Here is a 19,443-nt window from a genome sequence, read left to right as displayed (position 1 = left end):
TTCTGGGTTGTTGTTGAACAGGTGCTTGTCATCTCTGATGTGGTGCACCAGGTGATCACCGGCCTTCCGTTCTGTCGCTGGTCACAGCGAGCATGACTCAACTTTGTGGTCATATGCATGTAAATTGTCTTGAAGGAACTCTCTTAGTTGTTCCATGACTTGTTCCGTGTCTTCTAATGGTAAGCGGTCATGTTCTTGTGCATACTCAGCACTGTGCATGTCTGAGTGGTGCTGAGGTGGGTTTTGTTGTCGCTTACCCACACGAGTTGCTCTTGGATGAGTCAGGTGATTACCTTTGGATATCTGGTTAGGTTTCCAGATGTTATCCTTTTGGTTTCTTGAGAAGCGTGGCTGGTCCCATGGATTTTTCCAGCAGTTGGGCTGAAAGCGGTCGTGGATATGGGCGTCACGTTCTCTGTGCTCTTGATGGAAGACTCTGGTGTTGTGATGCCACTGGGTGTCGTCCAGTGCAAGGCTTGAGTCTTTGTTGACAGAGTTCAAGAGTGTGGATGTTTTGTTACCTTTCTTTGAGGCCAACTTCTGCTTGTTATAGGCCTTCTGTGTTAGGTCACGCAACTGTTGGATGGTCATGGAGTTCGGACAGGCCATGACACCTAGATGGTGACTGACTCCAGGGTGCAGATTCTTTAGGAAGAGGGTTTTGAAGTTCACATCCTCTTCAAGGTCAGAGTTGTTGTGTGCACCAAAGTAGGATTGTCGGAGTCGGTTGTAGTAAGCTTGTGGAGTCTCTTGACGACCTTGTTTGGTTTCCAAGGCAGTTAACAGTCCATGTTCAGACTCTGGGTCTGTAAACTCTTTAATCAGGACCTCACGAAGTCGCTGGTAGTTTGACTTGGTTTGACTGGGCTGTCGATCTAGAAAGTTTCGTACCTCGGAACTGGACGTGGCTCTAAGGAGGTATAACCAGTCTCTGTCAGTCACATGAGGTCTCACTTCCAGGTGAAATTCGATATCTCGCAGGTAAGCTTGGATGTCTGGGCTCTCTGTGGAGTTCGGGTTGAACCTGCTGATGTTTTTAGACAGCTTGTTGAGGTCTTTGATTGTCCATTTCAGTTCTGTACCTTTCAAGGTGGTCTTTCAAAGCACTGATTTCAGAATTCTTGTTTCTGATGTCTATCTTGGCTTTCTCCAGTAGCTGTTCGGCATACTGGAGTCTGTTTACCAGGTCTTTCTGAGCAGCCGTTGCATGTTGCTGGTCGAGCTGAGCTGCTGCCAGGGCTGCTTGGAGCTTCATAACTTGTTCTGTTGTATCCTGCTCCCTCTCGCTGGGTGCTTTGAGTTGATCTGGAACTTTCACTTCCAGCTTGTCTATGCGATGTTGAGCACGTGTCAGCTCCTTTTGAAGGTGGGTGATGTGCTTGTCGCTCAGTTTCAGCTGGGTTGAGAAGGCATAGCTTAGTGAGCTCGTGATCTTGACTAGCTCCTCGTGGTTGTTGTTCTGGCTTGAATCTTGTGTCAGGAATCTTCTCAGGATTAGGATTATTATTAAAAATAATAACAGTTCAAATGTCTTTGGAGTGAGGCTGTCTGTTATGCCTCTCAGCCAAATGTTCACATCTTCCCCATGGGAAATGGGGTCTGCAGTCTGCGGCATGTTGTCACGCTGGGAAGAAGAGAGACTGACACAGATCTGTTTGGAGTAAAAGCCTATGTGTGGTGGGACAACTAAGTGTTGTATCAGTGATTGTGAACCACTAGTGAAATGTGGTGATGACTGTGTTGGTCTCAGGGTGTCTAAGTAGACTAGAGATGCGAAGACTTTGTCACTCTAATGAGGAAGAGGAAAAGAGAGACAGAGGTGAAAAACAAATTCAAATGACAAGCAAAATTTCTGTTTTTCAAATGAGGAAAATTATTTTTTCCAATTAAATGTTATCAAAAACGTAAACAATATTATTATATTTCTTGCTTTGGACAAAAGAATACAATAATAATTCTGATATCTCTTTTCTTAGTCTGACAGGATTGACACCGTACACCTTTCAGTTGGACGGCTCACCAGGGAGTCAGCAAAGGCGACAGTTGCTCAACACGTATCTCTATTAAATTGATCTCAACGATGGATGAGATGCTAAAACTTGGATTGCGTTTCCAAATGTAGGGAGGTTAGGAAGAACAAATGAGAGGATGATTACAATCAAATTCATAAGGATGATTCGTCGTCTTTGGCACGATTGTGTATTTACTTCACTTAGAATTGATTGATGGTTCTTACATGTCCTACAAATGTAAAAAGAGAAGAGGAAAGTAAAGGAGAGAGAGGACGGAGATGGTAAGTCTCAGTAGCGGTTATCTGAACTACAAGGAGAGCGTTGTGTTAGTTGCTGCACAACTTATCAAACAAAATAAACTTTAAGTGAAAGAGAGTTGTCTTTCTAATTTATTTGAACTCGTAGTGAGGGATAACAATGTCTCCTTTTAGGGCTCAGGTTTGTCGTTCCCAGGCTAGGATACACAAAAGAAATGGTAAGAAATAGGAAAATTAAAAAAAAATTAATAAATGGGCAAAATATGCAAAAATGAAATTAAAAAGAGGAAATCAATACGTAAAACAATAGTGGTTAAGTGTATAACCAAAACAGGAAGAGGGGTAAAACGCATTCAAATAAGTAAAGGTCTGAATAGCATATATTCAGATGGGTAATAAATAAATTAGGAAGAATAAGTTTACTTTAACTTCCAAAGTTCAAGGCTTATTCATTCCTAAAATAATTAGACCCAAAAGAGAATACTAGAAATAAAAGATCATATGAAATGATCTGAGAGGGAAATTTTAAATGCTTCCAAATAAATTTAATGTTTCAATTAAATTTCAATTTGACATTGAATAATTGTGAGTCAGTATTTCCCTTTCTAGTAAAATGAAAATAAGTGGTCTAGTGAGAAGAGAGAGCGATAAAAAGAAAGAGACTAACAAGTGTTAGTTAAGATGTTTAAAATGGTTAAATCACGTCAGCGTTGCCCAAACACACATTATTTTACCACTGGATGGTAATGCTAACGGCTAACCTTTGAGGCTAGTGGCTTTAGTATAGACTTCAATGTAAATGCAATGGTTTCGTTAGCTTAGCGACACCGCAGAGTTTGTGCGCTGCGCGTGCACAGTTCAGAGTTGCTCCGGAAGTACGTTAGGCTTCCGGGTCACGGTCGTCACTATGGCAACCAAAACACATTCTAGTGGATCAGCACATGAATCGTTGCATTGTTGCAAATACAGTTAAGCATGTTACATGAAATGTCGGCTCATTTCAACACTGTACAAATAACAACACCGCCTTTCAGTTGGTTTTGCGATGTGGCACTTAAACTCTCAGTTTGTATAGAGTTAAATTTATCTTAATTCAAATAGCAGCTTCCTGCTGTAGTTATTATATCAATCTCAGCAATTTGATTCTCCGTGCCAGTTTTTCTGGACACAAACATAAAAGTTTTCCTTCGCTGTTGGTACACAGTTAAAATTTACTTGATCAAGCTTTTAAAACACTCCCATTCAAATTACTCTCGGACACACGCAGTGTTACGCGAGATTGCATTCACTTTGTGAACGGATACAAATGGGCAAACATTGTTCTCTAATGTTTAACGTTAACTTAGGGGAGTCGAATATCAAATTTGATTCGGCAGTGGAACACGCACTGGCAATCAAACTATATGAAATATGAATACGGGGACTTTGATAAATAGATTGAGGAACCCGCTCAAAACTATTCTTTATTCACCGATTTATATCCCTTTTTAAACACTAACAGTTTAGCTCCGTTCAGCAAACAGTGACTGAGATAGCGTTTGAGACACTGGAACACGCAGTGAAATCAAATCAGCTATAAAACAAGGCATTACACAAATGAGGAACACGCTCAATTTCTACCTTATTGTACGATCTCAGATGTTTACTTTTAAGTTCACTTACTGCTGATAATAAAGGGGAGACGGACTCGAGTTAAAGTCTCCTCTAGCTCCTTTCATTCAAACGGGAGGGCGCGCGCTGCTTACGTCACACTCTCAAACACACACGTCTCGCAAGCTTCTCATCATTCATTCATTTAGCAAAATCAAAGATTAAATAACTTGGTTTATGCTCACAATTTAGATTAAACTGCCTGCATTCTCCACCATAATAAATGTAAGGGAAACAGGTCAATTTAGCTCAAAGGGAATCATTTAAGATTTTAAAGGGAATTTGAACAGAATCACTGTTTCACGGCTGTTCACGGAGACGCGCCTGCGGTTCAGTGAACGAGCCGTTTAACATCAAATCTGCGCTGGATACTAATATCCAAACTATAGTGAAAACACTATCAATTAGCACAGTAACAAGATCGGCAGTTTAAGACATTAACTTGTAAGCACAAAACACAAGATACTTCTCTTTTCAATATGAATAAGGCTTTATTAGATAAATCTAAGACATATAAACTAATCTAACACATAAACGCACGCACACACACATTCACACAAGTTGCAGGAAGGTCGAAAGTTAGGGAAAGATGAGTTTAAGAGAATGGAAATATGGAATCCCAAGTTAACAGCAATACGTTAAATTGCATAAACATGAACAACCATCAATCACGTAATTAGCGCTCGCATTGAGTTCCTCAATGAGGTTAAAATTATATTAGATACACCAGTAAAGGTCACAGTCTGGAGGTAAAGTTACTTGCATCTCCTGTGAAGAAGGAGCCTCGGTGAAAGGGCTATCCCGAGGTCGTTGATTGGCTGGAAGTTCAGTCTCTGAAGTGACGTCTTGGGAAGCCCGTGGTTGTTGGGCGTTGGCTGAAAGTGCAGAGTCGTGTTCGCTGGTTGAAGTTGAATGGACGTTACAAAACTTAACTCAGAACACGAAACTCTCAAACGGAAAAGAAAAGAAATAAAGTTTGACGAGACTAGGTTGTGTTCCTTCTCATAGTAGCAGCAGGCAGGCACGCTGGAACCGCGCTCAAAGAACAATGATGACTACCGCATGGCTAGATGCTACAAGCTAAAGCTAGGTAGCAAAGCTACAAGCTAAAAGTTAAGAGCAGGCATGACTGATAGCACGAGCAATGCTAGAACTAAAAGCCGACATGGCTAATAGCAGCAGCTAGACTAGAACTAAAAGCAGACTAAAAGCAAGGCATGACTAAAAGCTAAATTACATCGTGTCCAAAGTATTTAAAACTTCCTGTTGGCCACCCCTCAAATGTTGCCTTGACCAATCAGATATGTTCTTGGGGTGGGTATCATAAATCATTTGTTTATCTTACCAAGCATGTGGTTCTTGCCTCACAGGGTCTAATTTTGGACATGATTCCTATAACATGATTATGATATATTTTACAAATAAATGATTGTCAGGACAATATCAAGCAAGAAAATGTGATTATTTGAATACTAGACATGACTAGGTATCCTATAGTTATCAAAAGACATACACAATAAGTGATTATACATGATAGTCAAATGTGTGGGTTACACGTAAATGAATATGGAGTTAAGCAATGGAATGATTCATTCATAAGTCTTTTTTGAGTTCATTCTGGTCCATATATAATGTATAAAAAGGGTTTCTTTGCCATTCTCTGGCAAAGGACTTTTCTGTGAAGACAAAGGTTTAAAGCCCTTCCCCCTTAGGAATTTCAGTCTGGTTTCACTGGCTGGGGGGGAAGTCAATGCAAGTATTTAACTTGATCTCCTGGGTTTACATGTGATGTCCAGCGTTGCATTCCAATCACGAACAATAAATTTGACAATCTCTTCTTCGAATTAAAATTGTCAATAATTGTTCTATTGGTGTTAATGTTGAAAGCTGTTGTGTGAACAAGTTGGTTCCTGTGGCACTAGAACTGATTTATGACTTCCTGAGGAATTCAGCTCATGTTTCAATGCACACAGCTCTGATAGACTCTTGGATTTGTCTGATTTGACTCATTTCTGCTACAGTGGGAACTTCCCATATGCAGAGATTTAGAAAACCTGTTAAAGTCAGTCTTTTTCACTCTCTGCTCGCCCTCATGACTAATAAATCTTTTAATACGCTCAAAATGGAGGGCTAATGAGAAAGAGATGTTTCCTGAGAATTAGCCTCCGCGGGGCTTTGCAAGAGCGCTTCTCTTACAAAACCGCAATATCCACAAATGATAACTTCTACAAGGAGGTCACAGGCAATCATGCACTACTGAATGCAGTGAAGAATGCTGAATCCAATTCTCCACATTACTTGAGGAGAAAAGAACCTCAGAAGAAAAGCTATTTGGAGAGTTCAAGCGCACCTATGAGTAAATGACCTACTTAAAAACAAACGTGGGAAAGAATTATGCTAAAGCCATAAGGCAAGTTTAGAACATGAAACCATAAAGGGTTATACAAGAAGCAAAAGTGAAGCCAGGACCGAGCTCAATATTTAATTTTTTTGATAAAAAATACTGATTGAGGAAATCAGATAAAATGAGGTCAAGCACTTAAAGTCAGTATACCATATATATATATATATATATATATATATATATATATATATATATATATATATATCACAGCTGTGTTGAGCATTGAAAATTATGAGGATGAGGATGATGATTATATTAATAATAGATAATGTTTTTTGAACAACAAATCAACATTATGATTTCTGAAGGATCATGTGATCATATTACTGGATAATAAATGAATATTTAATAATTAATAGATTTGAATGTAATATATTTAACAGACTGTAAAAATTGTATATGTAACAGGTCAAGGTTATAATAATTACATAAATAGTATATGTAATATATATATTTTTAAAATACCAACACTTAAAGTGAAAACAATATTTTCTTTAAAAAACTTTAACTAGTGAACTTTAATTTGGAGCAAGAGAAAAAGGGGGAGTGACTTTATTGCACCAGAGGTGTGCCACTTTGCTCACAGCTGATTGGTCCAGAACATAACCTTCCCCAGTGATAAATAGCTACTGCTAAAAACTGAGCCATTTTCACACTGCTTAAAATCTGGGCTTGGTTACTAAACTGAAACATACCATACCATACCACCCCATGGTACAGGCCCCTGGTGAATGGGACACATTGATAAGATTACTAATTTCTATCCATGAAGAGACACATCTCAAAAACAGTGACAAGATGACAGCTGATTATAGAAAATAAATCCGCAATATTCTCACAGGATGAGCAGAGCTGAGATGCAGCGTGATGCTAATTAAAGAGAGAGGGCTTCTTGGGCACACTCAAGTTGCAAGGGGAAACCTAAAAGATGTACAATAATAACACAAAAATATGTATATACTGTACTAATTAATATATTACCTACCAAGTGAAAGTATATAAATATAAATAATTGTGAGAATATATATTCACCAAATATGTAAGCAACCACCTAACAACCTTGCAACTACAGCATTGTTCAAACAACCACTCGGAATACTAATAAACTACCCGCATTAGTCTATCATCGTGGTGCGAGTTTTGCAGATGAAGAAGCTCAGATTCTCTTTTCTTTTCTGTTCTTTTAACTGAATGTGTAATAAGAGGCGAGAAGGAGTTCTTGGAGGAAAGCGCAAAAGGATTATTGGGACTGGGAACACAGAAGGCACTAGGGGAGGAGAGAGAGTGCTGCCGTTTAAACATTTAATTTGGCTTCCTGACAGTGCTTGAGACACAGCTGAAATACTGAGGAGCTGGTGTTGTTTTTCTGTCCTGAGAGCAATAATATGTGCCTATGAAAATATCTCTGGGGCACATGCTATATGGGACTCTAAATAAGGAGTAAAACATATAGTGTGAATGAGCAATGATCATTAAGAGGCAGGAGCAAACATAATACTCGGTTTAGCCTAACAACTTCTGGTGAATCCAATGAGATAAGCTTTTAAAAGAAGCTACCCGTGAGACTTGAGGATGTTGATTAGAAATTACAACGTCAATGTTTTTTCTGCTGCTGTGTAAAATTACATAGTCTGTTTTCGGGCTGGCTATAGGAATAAACTATGCAGAGGAGAAGAACACCTGGACCTCATCCTCTTTTTCACAGAAGAGCTCTCCAAACACACACTCTCTCTTTTTCATAATCACTCTCTCTATCTCTACCTCAGATACACATCATCAACTTGTCTTGGCTTGAAGGCTCAGACTTAGATTATCATGACAATGCAAGACATGTTTTAATGAATAAATCTCCATTAGTTCCCAAAAGCGGTTTTGCTGTCTGTCTCTCCTACTCTCTCCTTTCCTCTCAAACATGTACGGATAAAAAACACACATGTTCACTTCTATTACCCAGCTGGAAACTGAATGAGACAGGGTCATGCAAATACGAAAATAGATGAAAATCCAGACTCCAGACACAATGTTTTGACCTAGAAAGTCTGTTAGCTGAATATGATGGCCTGTCTGTGATCGTACGTGGGTGGGCTATAGATGTTGCCTTGATATAGATTAAACAAGATAGCTGCTACAATTCATTTCCAGATCTTCAAGTCTGCAAGGATTCCGTCCCAGAATATTATCCAGTGTTGCTCTGATTTTGCTGTCAGACAGTTTGACTGATCGGACAATAGCCTTTGTAAACCAAACCCAGAACTGTGCAGAAAGTGTGTTTGATTGTATAATGATAACTTAAAACACTGGTTACCGATTTGACTGTCCACTTTGACATATCTGAGGGGTCTTGTATCATCATAAAGGGGTTTCTTTAGTGATAAAGACTAGCTGATAGAACATTATTCAGCTTAATTATTCAGCAAACGAATTTGCCGGATATTAGGGAAACATCGAACTGCTTGACCAATTGAGCAAACTGACCACATGCCACAGCTGACTAATTAAAAGTATTCTCAAGAATAAGTATCAAATAAAGTATACAATAAAGAATATAATATTTTATAGGGGCTAATGGGGACAAGTATCTGTTTAGTATCTTATTGTAGTATTTATTATTTTTTTAATTATCTTTTATTTTTATGTTTTCAGATTTAATTTTAATTTTTGTAATTTTATTATGTGCTTTTGCCATTTTTATTATAAATTTTATATATATTTCTATCTAGCTTACCGTTTTTTTTTTTTTTTTTCAGTTCAGTTCAACTATTTCGGCAAGGTAAAAATTATATTTTTTTAATGTTTTTTTTTCTACAGTTTTTCATCTAATATTTATACTTATCTTATTTCAGCTTTTAGTATTAGTTAATAATACTATAAAATAGTCCCCATATTTGATTCTGCTCCCCTTCTATCTACTCTATATTATCCTGATACGAAAACACTAAACATATGGCACATTTTTAAGTAATTGCATGATGCATTTACTGTTGGGGGACCAAGGATCATCTTTTGTTGTCTACTGGTTATTTGGCATCAGAAACATTTCCTGAGAGGCTGTGAGATTGAATATTTAATACCCAGCCCACAGCATTTTCCCATCCCTATCTGAAAACAAGTGACCACCCTCTCTGGCACACGCACACCAAACATAAACTCAAACACTCACACCACACAAGACAGAGGCAGCAGGCAGTTTCCAGGGATTTGTGAGCCAGCTACTGAATCACAAATTATTCATTAGTGGTGAAAAGTGTGAAAAGCGCCTCTGTTCACAACGTCCATATTTAATCTCATCTGGTTTCCCTGGAAACTTGTGTATTCGGCAGCAACACTTTTATTTCCAAGCATTCCAATGTCTGCTCTTCATTCGCCTTAATTTGAAACACATACATAGGCAATTAAAGCAACATATCAAATGTACTAATAATTATTCATGGTGCTAGAATCACATTTGCTTATTTTGCACACAATATGCAAAAGCATCAAAGATGATTCAGTTGTAATAAAACCATGAGCAAGACAGTGTGGGTGTCATTTTGACTTCTTTGCCCTCTGTGTCTCTTCCAAAGCTTGCCATTTATTCCTCCGACATGAACGAATATGATCAAATTATTTCTAAGCATTGTGAGTGATGTGGTCTCTCCTGCCCTGAAACGGAATCGTTTTCAGCCTTACCTTCCAATTAGCTGGAACTCTCCAGAAACTTCACGGCGCCGCATGGCCATCAGCAGGCCACGGACAGTCATTCCTTCACAAAAGCAGACAACCACGCGGGCTTTGGGCAGACGCTCCCGCAGTTTCTTAAGCAGCCGGTCAAAGTGCTTTTCTCCAGCATTACTGTATATCTTATCAGAGTGGGCGATACATAGACCCTCCTCTGCGGCCAACTCCTTAAAGGCCTCCATGCCACTCTCTCCATAGTTACCTGTGTTCAGACACAAAATGTAGGACGGTTAATAAAGGATAAGCTAAAACTCATATGAAACTAGTGCAGCTTTAATCAAAGTCACAGAATGGAGAATGGATTACCGCTACTGATCCAACACCTGTCAGACCAGTCAGAGCCCAGGATAAGACATGGATGATAGTTGACTATGGAGGACACAAAATGAAAGGCAGACAGGCAACTGAAAAACATGAAATGGAGAAATGGTCACCATTTTGGATACAAATGGCGTCATACAGTTAGAATGAAAACACAAAATAATAATAAAAAAAACAAATATATGAATCTCATGTAAGTGTGATCATGTGATGCCAAAGCCATAATAATTTAAGGACACAATGACAGTCAAATGTTGTTTTGGACCCCACTGATTTCAATTGTATTTACAAAACAGTTTAAACGCTCTTCAAAAACATCAATATTAGGGTGGCAGAATTTTTTTGTTGTTGGGTGAACTACCTCTTTAAGTAGCTCATATCCCTCTCATATTTCACAACCACACTTTATTTATTATTTAAATAGCCGAAGCATTAAATACCTTCAGAGTGATTCAAGACCTGATCACCCCGTCTGGGTTTATTTTGCGGTAAGGACCGGCTGACTAAACATTATCCTTTAATTATATTCCACAGGCATTGTACTGTAACTAGACAAGTAGGACACCAATAATACTTTGTGGTGCTCTTGAGAATTACTGCAAATTACCATAATGGGTCACTTGAACACACTGTGTCCTTTTCAAAATATTGTATGAATCAGAAACGGGTCCGTACAAAAGCTGCAGGCTCGCTTAAAACATCTTCCGTTCCATCTTACTGTACGTCTGGGGTGCCAGGCGAAATTTACATCTTATTGTGCAGGCAGCAGAGGTCACTGCTTTTGACTGTGCTCAGGATAAGAACAGTGCTACAGTCTGATCAGTAAAGATGAGTGGTGTGTGGTCACTGATGACTGTCTGGAGGTCAGTCTCTGTAGTGTGGGGGTGCCGGGAACAATTTGAGCACATTCACAGTTCCGTGGCTCTCTAACAATTCCTTTTTACTCTGTTTCTCTCTTTCTTTAGGTTGTTTGGAACAACTGTATTAGCAGGTTTAGGTTTCATTCTTTGTCGCTTCCTTTTTCTCGTTCTCTTTACCTGCCCTAAAACCCTATTTTTTCAAAACCATGTATTTGGTATAGAAGGACACACGGCACCAGTGTTGTTATTGTTAACTAGCTAAACTGAAACTAAAACTATTAAAAAATGTTTTTGGTAATTAAAATAAAGCAGACATAAAATACTACATAAATGTTGATGATTAATGAATATCGTAGAACAAACTATATATATATATATATATATATATATATATATATATATATATATATATATATATATATATATATATATATATATATATATATATGATATCATTTTAGCCTTCCTGCTTAGAATCATGAAATTATTTGGAGAAAACAATCAAAACAAAACGACAAAAAAGCCAAACAAATTCTCTTTGTCACTTTATGTCTTTGTTAGAGTATTTGAACCTATTTTGAGACAAAAATAATTACAATATACAAATGTTCTACAAATGAGAGGTACCACAAGCAGAGTGTTAAATAAACCATTTTAATCTAATACTCAAAGTTCACTGCTCTGTTGTTTTGGTGATAACTAACTAGTGTGCCAACTTGGCTGGCTTTAGAGGGATTTTTGGTACTGTTTTTAGCTGCTCACACTGGGAGATCAGCCAAACCAGCTGAAGACCACGCTGGATGACCATCTTAAACCAGTTAAAAGCAGCAACCAAGCTTTTATTTTTTACTTTTTAGCCGGATTTACAACAATAGAACTCTATGTTTTGTTTTATTAGATCAAGCTTGTTTCAAAATGGTTACTGTTTAACATGGAATTCAGGCAGATACATTTGTATTTGGCTGAGTAATTAATGTAATCGACAATATCTGCTGTTACTTCGAGCAACAGGCATAATTGTCCAAGACAGTTGCTGATGTTGTGTTTATGAGTCCACAGTTCCTGCCTGATAAACCATTACAGGCAATTCTGAGAGAGAAAAGTCATCTTACTAATTATTTATCACCAAACTAACAGAGCAGTGAACTTAGAATTAGCATTATACTGTATTGTTTATTCATATCTATCTAAGGGTGCCTCTTTACTTTAGTAAATAGGATATTCTGATTTTAACAAATGCTTTTTAGAAGTTGGTAGATATGAAATATGAAAACAAGTAGGGCATTACTAATAAAATTGTAACTTAGCAGCAGTTACATTGTGTTTTATTCACTGAAGTATGCTAACAGTAACCTAAAGAGTCTATAAACCAAGCTTGATCTTATTTCCTTTAAATTCCATCAGCTAGTGGAACAGAATTAAAACACTAAAAATAAAAAAGTGATGTGGCCCATGAGGAAATAAATCATCACAATTGTGGTTTAACAGACAAGCTTTCCACCTCTGGACATTTTATAAACAAATCACCAACTGAATTGAAAGTGATACACACAACAGTGCTGGAGGGAGCAACAAAAAAAAATTGTGTGTGTTATGACCGAGAAAGGCAGAATACATTATTATCCTCATTTTGTATGGAGAAACTGACTGAGTCATTAGAGCATGCTTCCATATGCAAATAATAAAAGCTCTTTGGTCCACTTGCACTACAACTAATGGGAGTGCATTACCATTTAGGTACATTTAAAGAGTGGTGCACTCATTATCTTCAAATACAGATTTTCCAATTGTTTTTACTTAATTAAAAATGTTAACACTTAAATCCTGTGGGTTATACGTTCACGCTTGTATATTTAAAGTCAGACTTACACAACCTAATCTAATTTTGTCCACCTGTAGTCAAAGTAAGGGAAACTAGAGACTATAACATGGAGTCTAATCAATTAGAAAACAGCTACAATGGCGAAATCCACTCATACCAGCACCCTCCTACAGTGATAGCAGAAGTTGTAAGATTCTACATGCCTATACCCTGTATATACTGTATATAAGTCAAATTTCTGTCTTGATTTGCATGTTAAATGATAGAATGCATTTTCTATACCCATTTATTTTGCCGTTTAGAATTGAAATGTTTCAAATAAAATTGGAAGAGTAAAATTTGAAGTGTTTTGAAGTTTATTTAAATTCTGACATCATTTACTCAGCCTCATGTTGTTCCAAACATGTATAACTTTTTTTGTTTTGTGGAACACAAAAGATAATATTTTGAAAAATGATGGGAAGAAAACAGTCCCATTAAATTCAATTGTACTGTTGTTGATACAATAGAAAGTTAGGTCATAAACATTCTTCAATTTGTCTTTTATTGTTTTATTTTTTTTATTTTGTATTCTACAAAATAAATTAAGTCATACCTGTTTGGAACGACATGGTTGGGGGGGGAGGGGGTAATTAATGACAGAATTGTTTAATTTTGGGAGGACTGTCACTTTAAGGAACACAATTTAAAATGGCAATGTTTTCCCATTTACAATTCATTAAGTAACTCTTTTTCCTTAGCATTACTTTACACAATTTTGAGATAAGTTAAATATTTGTAAACTACTTTGAGTAACAGACTTTTTTTAAGTGTAATACCGAACACAAAAGCTCTAAAACACTCCTCTTCTTTATCAAGACTCCAGCTTAAATTAATTGACTACACATTTAAGGGATAATTTGTAGATTTCTAAACTATACAACAATTTAACCAAACAAATATTACAGATGTTTGAGTTAATGAACCAAAATGAGCAATGAAAACGTGTTACAAACCTCAGTGAAACCTGTATGGCATTACGTCGTTTAGAAAAGTTGTTTAAATGTCCCATAATTAAAAAAAAAGAAGAAGAAGAAGAAAGAGAAGAACAATGAGAACGACAGGTTCCTGACAGTGACTTACCCTCCGTGTGAACCGCAGATACGTAAGTCCAGTTATAATGTTTGACAATGTCGAGCATGGCGCGCGCCTGCAGCGTGTCAGAGGGCACGACACGGAGGAAGTATTTGAAGAGAGTTTTGTCGCTCAGGTCTATACTGGTGGCCGAATAAGCGATCTGAGGGATGTTAAACAGCTGGAGGAGATTCTGCACCTGGATGGCCACCGAGCTGGAGCCTGGACCTATGACTCCAGCGATGGGCTTCTTGCTAGGAGGAGGCTGGTTGGAAGGGGTTCCGTCGATGCACCACTTAGATCCGTCTTTGTCGTCCCGAATAGAGATGAGGGAGTCTCGGATGAACTCGATGCTCTGCTCTAGCGCCACGGAAGAGTGCCAGCACGAGTCCCGGATCTCGCAGCCCAGGGTGATGTTGGGCAGCAGGTTCTGGTCGGCGTTAATACGGTCCAGCGTATAGAACATCGCTTCCACTCGCTGGATGCCGTACTGCTCCCGCACGTCTCCGCATTTTCTGTCGGCCACACGCTCGGCGGATGGCTGGTGGTGCACGGAGAACAGCGCACCGATGATCACGTCGCCATCCATGCGGGCGACAGACCGGGCCGCCGCGCGCTGCACCGCCGAACGCTTGTATATGTTCCCAAGCGCATGAGATGATAGTGTCGGTAGAAACAGACACAGAAAAAGTGGAAAGTGTCCGCACGAGACCCAGGGCATCTTCAAGCGTGCCATGTTTAACATTGTGTGACGGGCATAGCTTGCGAGCTGCTCGTGCCAGCGGTGCTCGTTTCTCTGCAGTCAAAGATTTAATCAAGGGACCATGATGCGCACGCGAGACCACGTGAACGCGCCCTGACACCTGTCGAGAAAACATAACACAGAGTTCGTTAGAGAAGACAAGTGTACATATTATAAAAAGCGTTTTAAAGACATGCATCCATTAAAAGTCAGTGCAACCTATGGAGAAACAGTGTATCGTTTAACACCCATGAAGTAGAGGGGTCATGTAACAGGGTTAGTTGTACCAATTTACCCAATTAAAAATTAGCTATGTGTGTGAAATCACTCTGACCACCAGTCTAAAAGCTGAGATTACAGTTGTAAGACTCAGTAAAACATGAAAGATGTTAGGATTTGTTTAGAATTTAAGTGTGACTGATATCAGCTGTTTTTTTTTATAATCTGATCAATAAATCCAAACGCTTTTCTAAAACTAGATATACAAAATTCCAGGGGTTGTAAAACTTTCCCATTTATTTCTTCCAAAAAGATTGCACAAAATGAGATAGAGCATAGGCCACAAAGTTTCATAACTATTATGCTTTTAGCTAATGCTTGATGCATTTGCAGTTTTTAATTATAGGCCTACTATTTTAAATTATATGGGGTGGGGTGGCATAACAATTATTTTGAACGAGCACATTTGATCACCACATTACAAAATTTTAAATGTTTTCAGTTGTTGTTAGAGCTCACCTAGTGGGGCAATTTGTAACAACAGCACCTTTTATAACCCTTCTGGCATACATAAAGAATAAACGGTATATTTACGAACTAATTTTAGTATCAGACAAAGGAATATTATTTTAAAGTTTGAGACGCATAGCGTAAAACAAAAAGTTCAAATCAAAATACGTAATAGGCGCTGGTCTCTGTTAGCTGACACTTCAGAAGCTTATGTGAACTACGAAGACAAACTCACGTCATTTTTCATTCTCTGCTTTATAATTATCGAACGAAAGACTCACTAGTCGAAGAAACGTGTAATTTCAGAATGAGCTTCATTCCCAAGTTTTGTTGGGGAGGTCGTCGTTTTCACGTCCTTGCAGGGGCGATTTCAGCACCGCGGACAGCGCAGACAGCCGGATGATGGACAGTCAATGAAACTAAAACGTGCCTATGTAGTCAAAGCACAACTACTAGATGCAGTGTGTTTGCACACAGAACCCCATACTGTGTGTCCTCTTAAACCCCAATGCGAATATAGGTAAATTGCGCTCCTCTCACTAACAGCTTAATCTAAGTATAAAATCAGGTAAGAGAGAAAACAGAAACCTAAAATTAATTATTGTGCGGTATGATGCTTAACAGCAAATACAAATGTCTTATACTATACATTCAAAATCGTTTCTACGCTTCTTCTATCGTTTCCATTCATCATTTATAAGCATCAATGGTTTAATCGATTGCACTCAATGACAAATGAGCGATAATTACAAGCAATGCCTCCTGTACTCATATCGACTGACATTGGCGCACATCTGTCTGTACCTGCAGTTACCAAGAATACAAACAACAATGGAACATCTGCACAGGAATTCGATCTTTACGCACCTGAGTCAATGAGACATCGCTTCACCTCCTTCTGAGACAGCTGCTGCACTGATGATATACTTCAGTTCTCAGTGTGCAGACCAGCCAGAGGAGCACGCTCTCTCTCTCTCTCTCTCTCTCTCTCTCTCTCTCTCTCTCTAAAATGTTGATATGTTAGTGTGCGGGATCCACCAGGTTTGGTTTGTCAGTCCAAGTCGTCAAATAAGTAATGACGTGAATGTTAGTGCCGTCAAAAGATTAATTGCGATGAATCGCATCCAAAATAAACGTTTTTGTTTATATGATATGTGTATAGGCCTACGTGTACTGTGTATATTTGTTATGTATATATAAATAAACACATTGAGTATTTTTGTTTTACATATTTACATGTATATACATTTATATTCTTATATTTTATATATTATATACATATATAAATATTATAAATATTATATACATATATATTATATATATATATATATATATATATATATATATATATATATATATATATATATATATATATATATATATATATATATAAATCAAAAATCAAAAACATATTAATGAACATAAAACAATGTACAAAGGGAATGGGTATTTTTAAGACCACTTGGCCAGGCTTTTAAGCTTGGACGACATGTGAGACCATTTTAAACCAGTTTAAACCAGCAAAACGTCTTAGGTTGTAAATATACTATATTGGAAATATGGGTGTGAAAGATCACCATTTTTATTATTATTATTATTATTATTATTATTTTTAAGTAGGTAGAAAATTTGCATGGCCTAAAAGTACATTCTTCTTTTATTGACAAATATATGAAAACAAATTTGAAGATTGAAATGAATGAAGCACTTGGTACTCAGACAAAGGCATCATGGTGCAGGCAACAAATAATTAACTTCATTTTGTGAAAAGACTTTATGGTAAGACATGAAAAATATGCATTAGGATATTGCAACACATTAAAACAAATACATCACATTTAGCATATTTAACATTAGCAATAGCCTACATATTTTGATATGAATCTCATGTGAAGCAACATGGCAGGATGGATATTATCTATAGGCTACTCTTTATACACTGACACAGCAGCACTCTATTTAGAAAGATTAGTCTAGTAAATGCAGTATGAGAGTGAATTGGATGTGAAAGTATACAGCGACATCTGCTGACAGAACGACTAAAAAATTATACTGTTTTAGGTATAGAAACTATGATACAAATGGATTGGACTACTGGTAATCTAGGCCTATAAAAACAAAAAGGCTGTTCAATATTTATTGCAGAGGTGCACTCTATAGAGTGATTAAGGTTGATTGTGCAAAACAATCAAATAAGGAAGTGTGAAATGTAGTCCCATATTACGTCTTGCTAAATGTTATTTTTCAGTGTATTTTCATCTTAATCCAAGATGACAACACTTTCAAGATAAACATTACATTTATTTTTTGTTTTTTATTATATAATTATTTTTCAGTTTAGCCCGCTCTTTTCTTATCTTATATTTATAGAATCATCATAATTTTACATATTTTAGCACAAAAACGAAGTGCAGAGTATTTTTGTCCAGTTTATATATATATATATATATATATATATATATATATATATATATATATATATATATATATATATATATACACATACAATATATACATATTGCTATGTTATTAGGTGCAAATAAATATTAGCAGTTTTTATTTTTATTAAATTATCTGGACAATAAGGTGTAACTAGGTTTCACATCAATTTAATGGACTCGTCCACTTGGGGGCAGCATAACAAGAGTTCATGATCCAAGATCTGATCTGATAATTCTATAAACAAAATGTATAGCCTACTGTTTTGTTTGTATCTACTGTACTAACACTACTTTTGACAAATATTAATCATTACACGTATGGGATTTTACAGCAGTTGTTGCTTGCTGATGAAATGTCAATGCAAAGTAAAATACTTAAAAAAGAGAGACCATTTTAATTGTTTCAGCGCACTGATTTGTGAGAGCTTGAATACAATTTATTATAAAACTACAAACAATACAAGGAATTATTTTGGAATAATCTCTTCAATATGTTAAGAGGCGTTTGTCTGCTGCCTTTTTAAAACTAAAGTCAGGTAAAGTTGTGTGTAAAGCTCGCTTTTGTCTCAAAACCAGTGAGTGTTTCACCCTACATGGCGCTGCAAAATAAACCCTGTGCATGTCCTATAAATTAACTCACCAGCATTTTGTTGGGAGGACTGGTAAAAGTACTTTACAGGTGTAAAGCCCAATAAATTAGAATATCGTGGAAAAGTTCATTCATTTATTCATTTATCATTTATTATTTATGGGTTTTTCAGCTTATCTGCATTGTTTGGTCTCTTGTTTCTCATTTTCCTCTTGACCATACCCCATAAATTCTCTGTGGGGTTCAGGTCTGTTGAGTTTGCTGTCCAGTCAAGCAAACCAACACCATGGTCATTTAACCAACTTTTGGTCATTTTGGCAGTGTGGGCAGGTGCCAAATCCTGCTGGAAAATGAAATCAGCATCTTCAAAAATCTGGCCAGCAGAAGGAAGCATGAAGTGCTCCAAAATGTATTGGGAAACGGGTGCAGTGACTTTGGATTTCAAAAAAACACAATGGACCAACACCAGCCAATGACATTGCACCCCAAATCATCACAGACTGTGGAAACTTAACACTGGACTTCAAGCAACTTCCACCCTTCCTCCAGACTCTAGGACCTTGGTATCCAAATTAAACTCAAAACTTGCTCTCATCTGAAGAGAGGACTTTGGAACACTGGGCAACAGTCCAGTTCTTCTTCTCCTTAGCCCATGTAAGACACCTCTGACACTGTCTGTGGTTCAGGAGTGGCTTGATGAAGATTTATGTTTGTGAGCCGCCAAGCGCCCCCTGCAGGAAAGCAGTTTTGTCCCAGGATTTTGTACATTTGTCATCCTTGTCACGT

At 37.4% G+C, this 19,443-nt stretch overlaps 1 protein-coding gene across 2 annotated transcripts in view; it reads right to left on the bottom strand.

Moving 5' to 3' along the window:
* grm1a (glutamate receptor, metabotropic 1a) overlaps positions 1 to 16,572 on the bottom strand; it is a 36,697-nt gene extending 20,125 nt beyond the window's left edge. For both annotated transcript variants that reach the window (XM_052585617.1, XM_052585618.1), the window contains exons 1-3: positions 16,495 to 16,572; positions 14,166 to 15,019; positions 9,993 to 10,242 (exon numbers count right to left, since the gene is read on the bottom strand). In XM_052585617.1, the coding sequence (XP_052441577.1) occupies positions 9,993 to 10,242; positions 14,166 to 14,901 (986 nt within the window). In that variant the 5' untranslated portion in view covers positions 14,902 to 15,019; positions 16,495 to 16,572. The remainder of the gene's footprint in view (positions 1 to 9,992; positions 10,243 to 14,165; positions 15,020 to 16,494) is intronic.
* Between the last annotated feature and the right edge of the window lie 2,871 nt (positions 16,573 to 19,443).

Source organism: Carassius gibelio, chromosome B20, assembly GCF_023724105.1.
Source record: "Carassius gibelio isolate Cgi1373 ecotype wild population from Czech Republic chromosome B20, carGib1.2-hapl.c, whole genome shotgun sequence".
Lineage (NCBI taxonomy): Eukaryota > Metazoa > Chordata > Actinopteri > Cypriniformes > Cyprinidae > Carassius > Carassius gibelio.
Note: the sequence above shows the minus strand (reverse complement) of the source record. Positions and strands in the feature narration are given on the sequence as shown.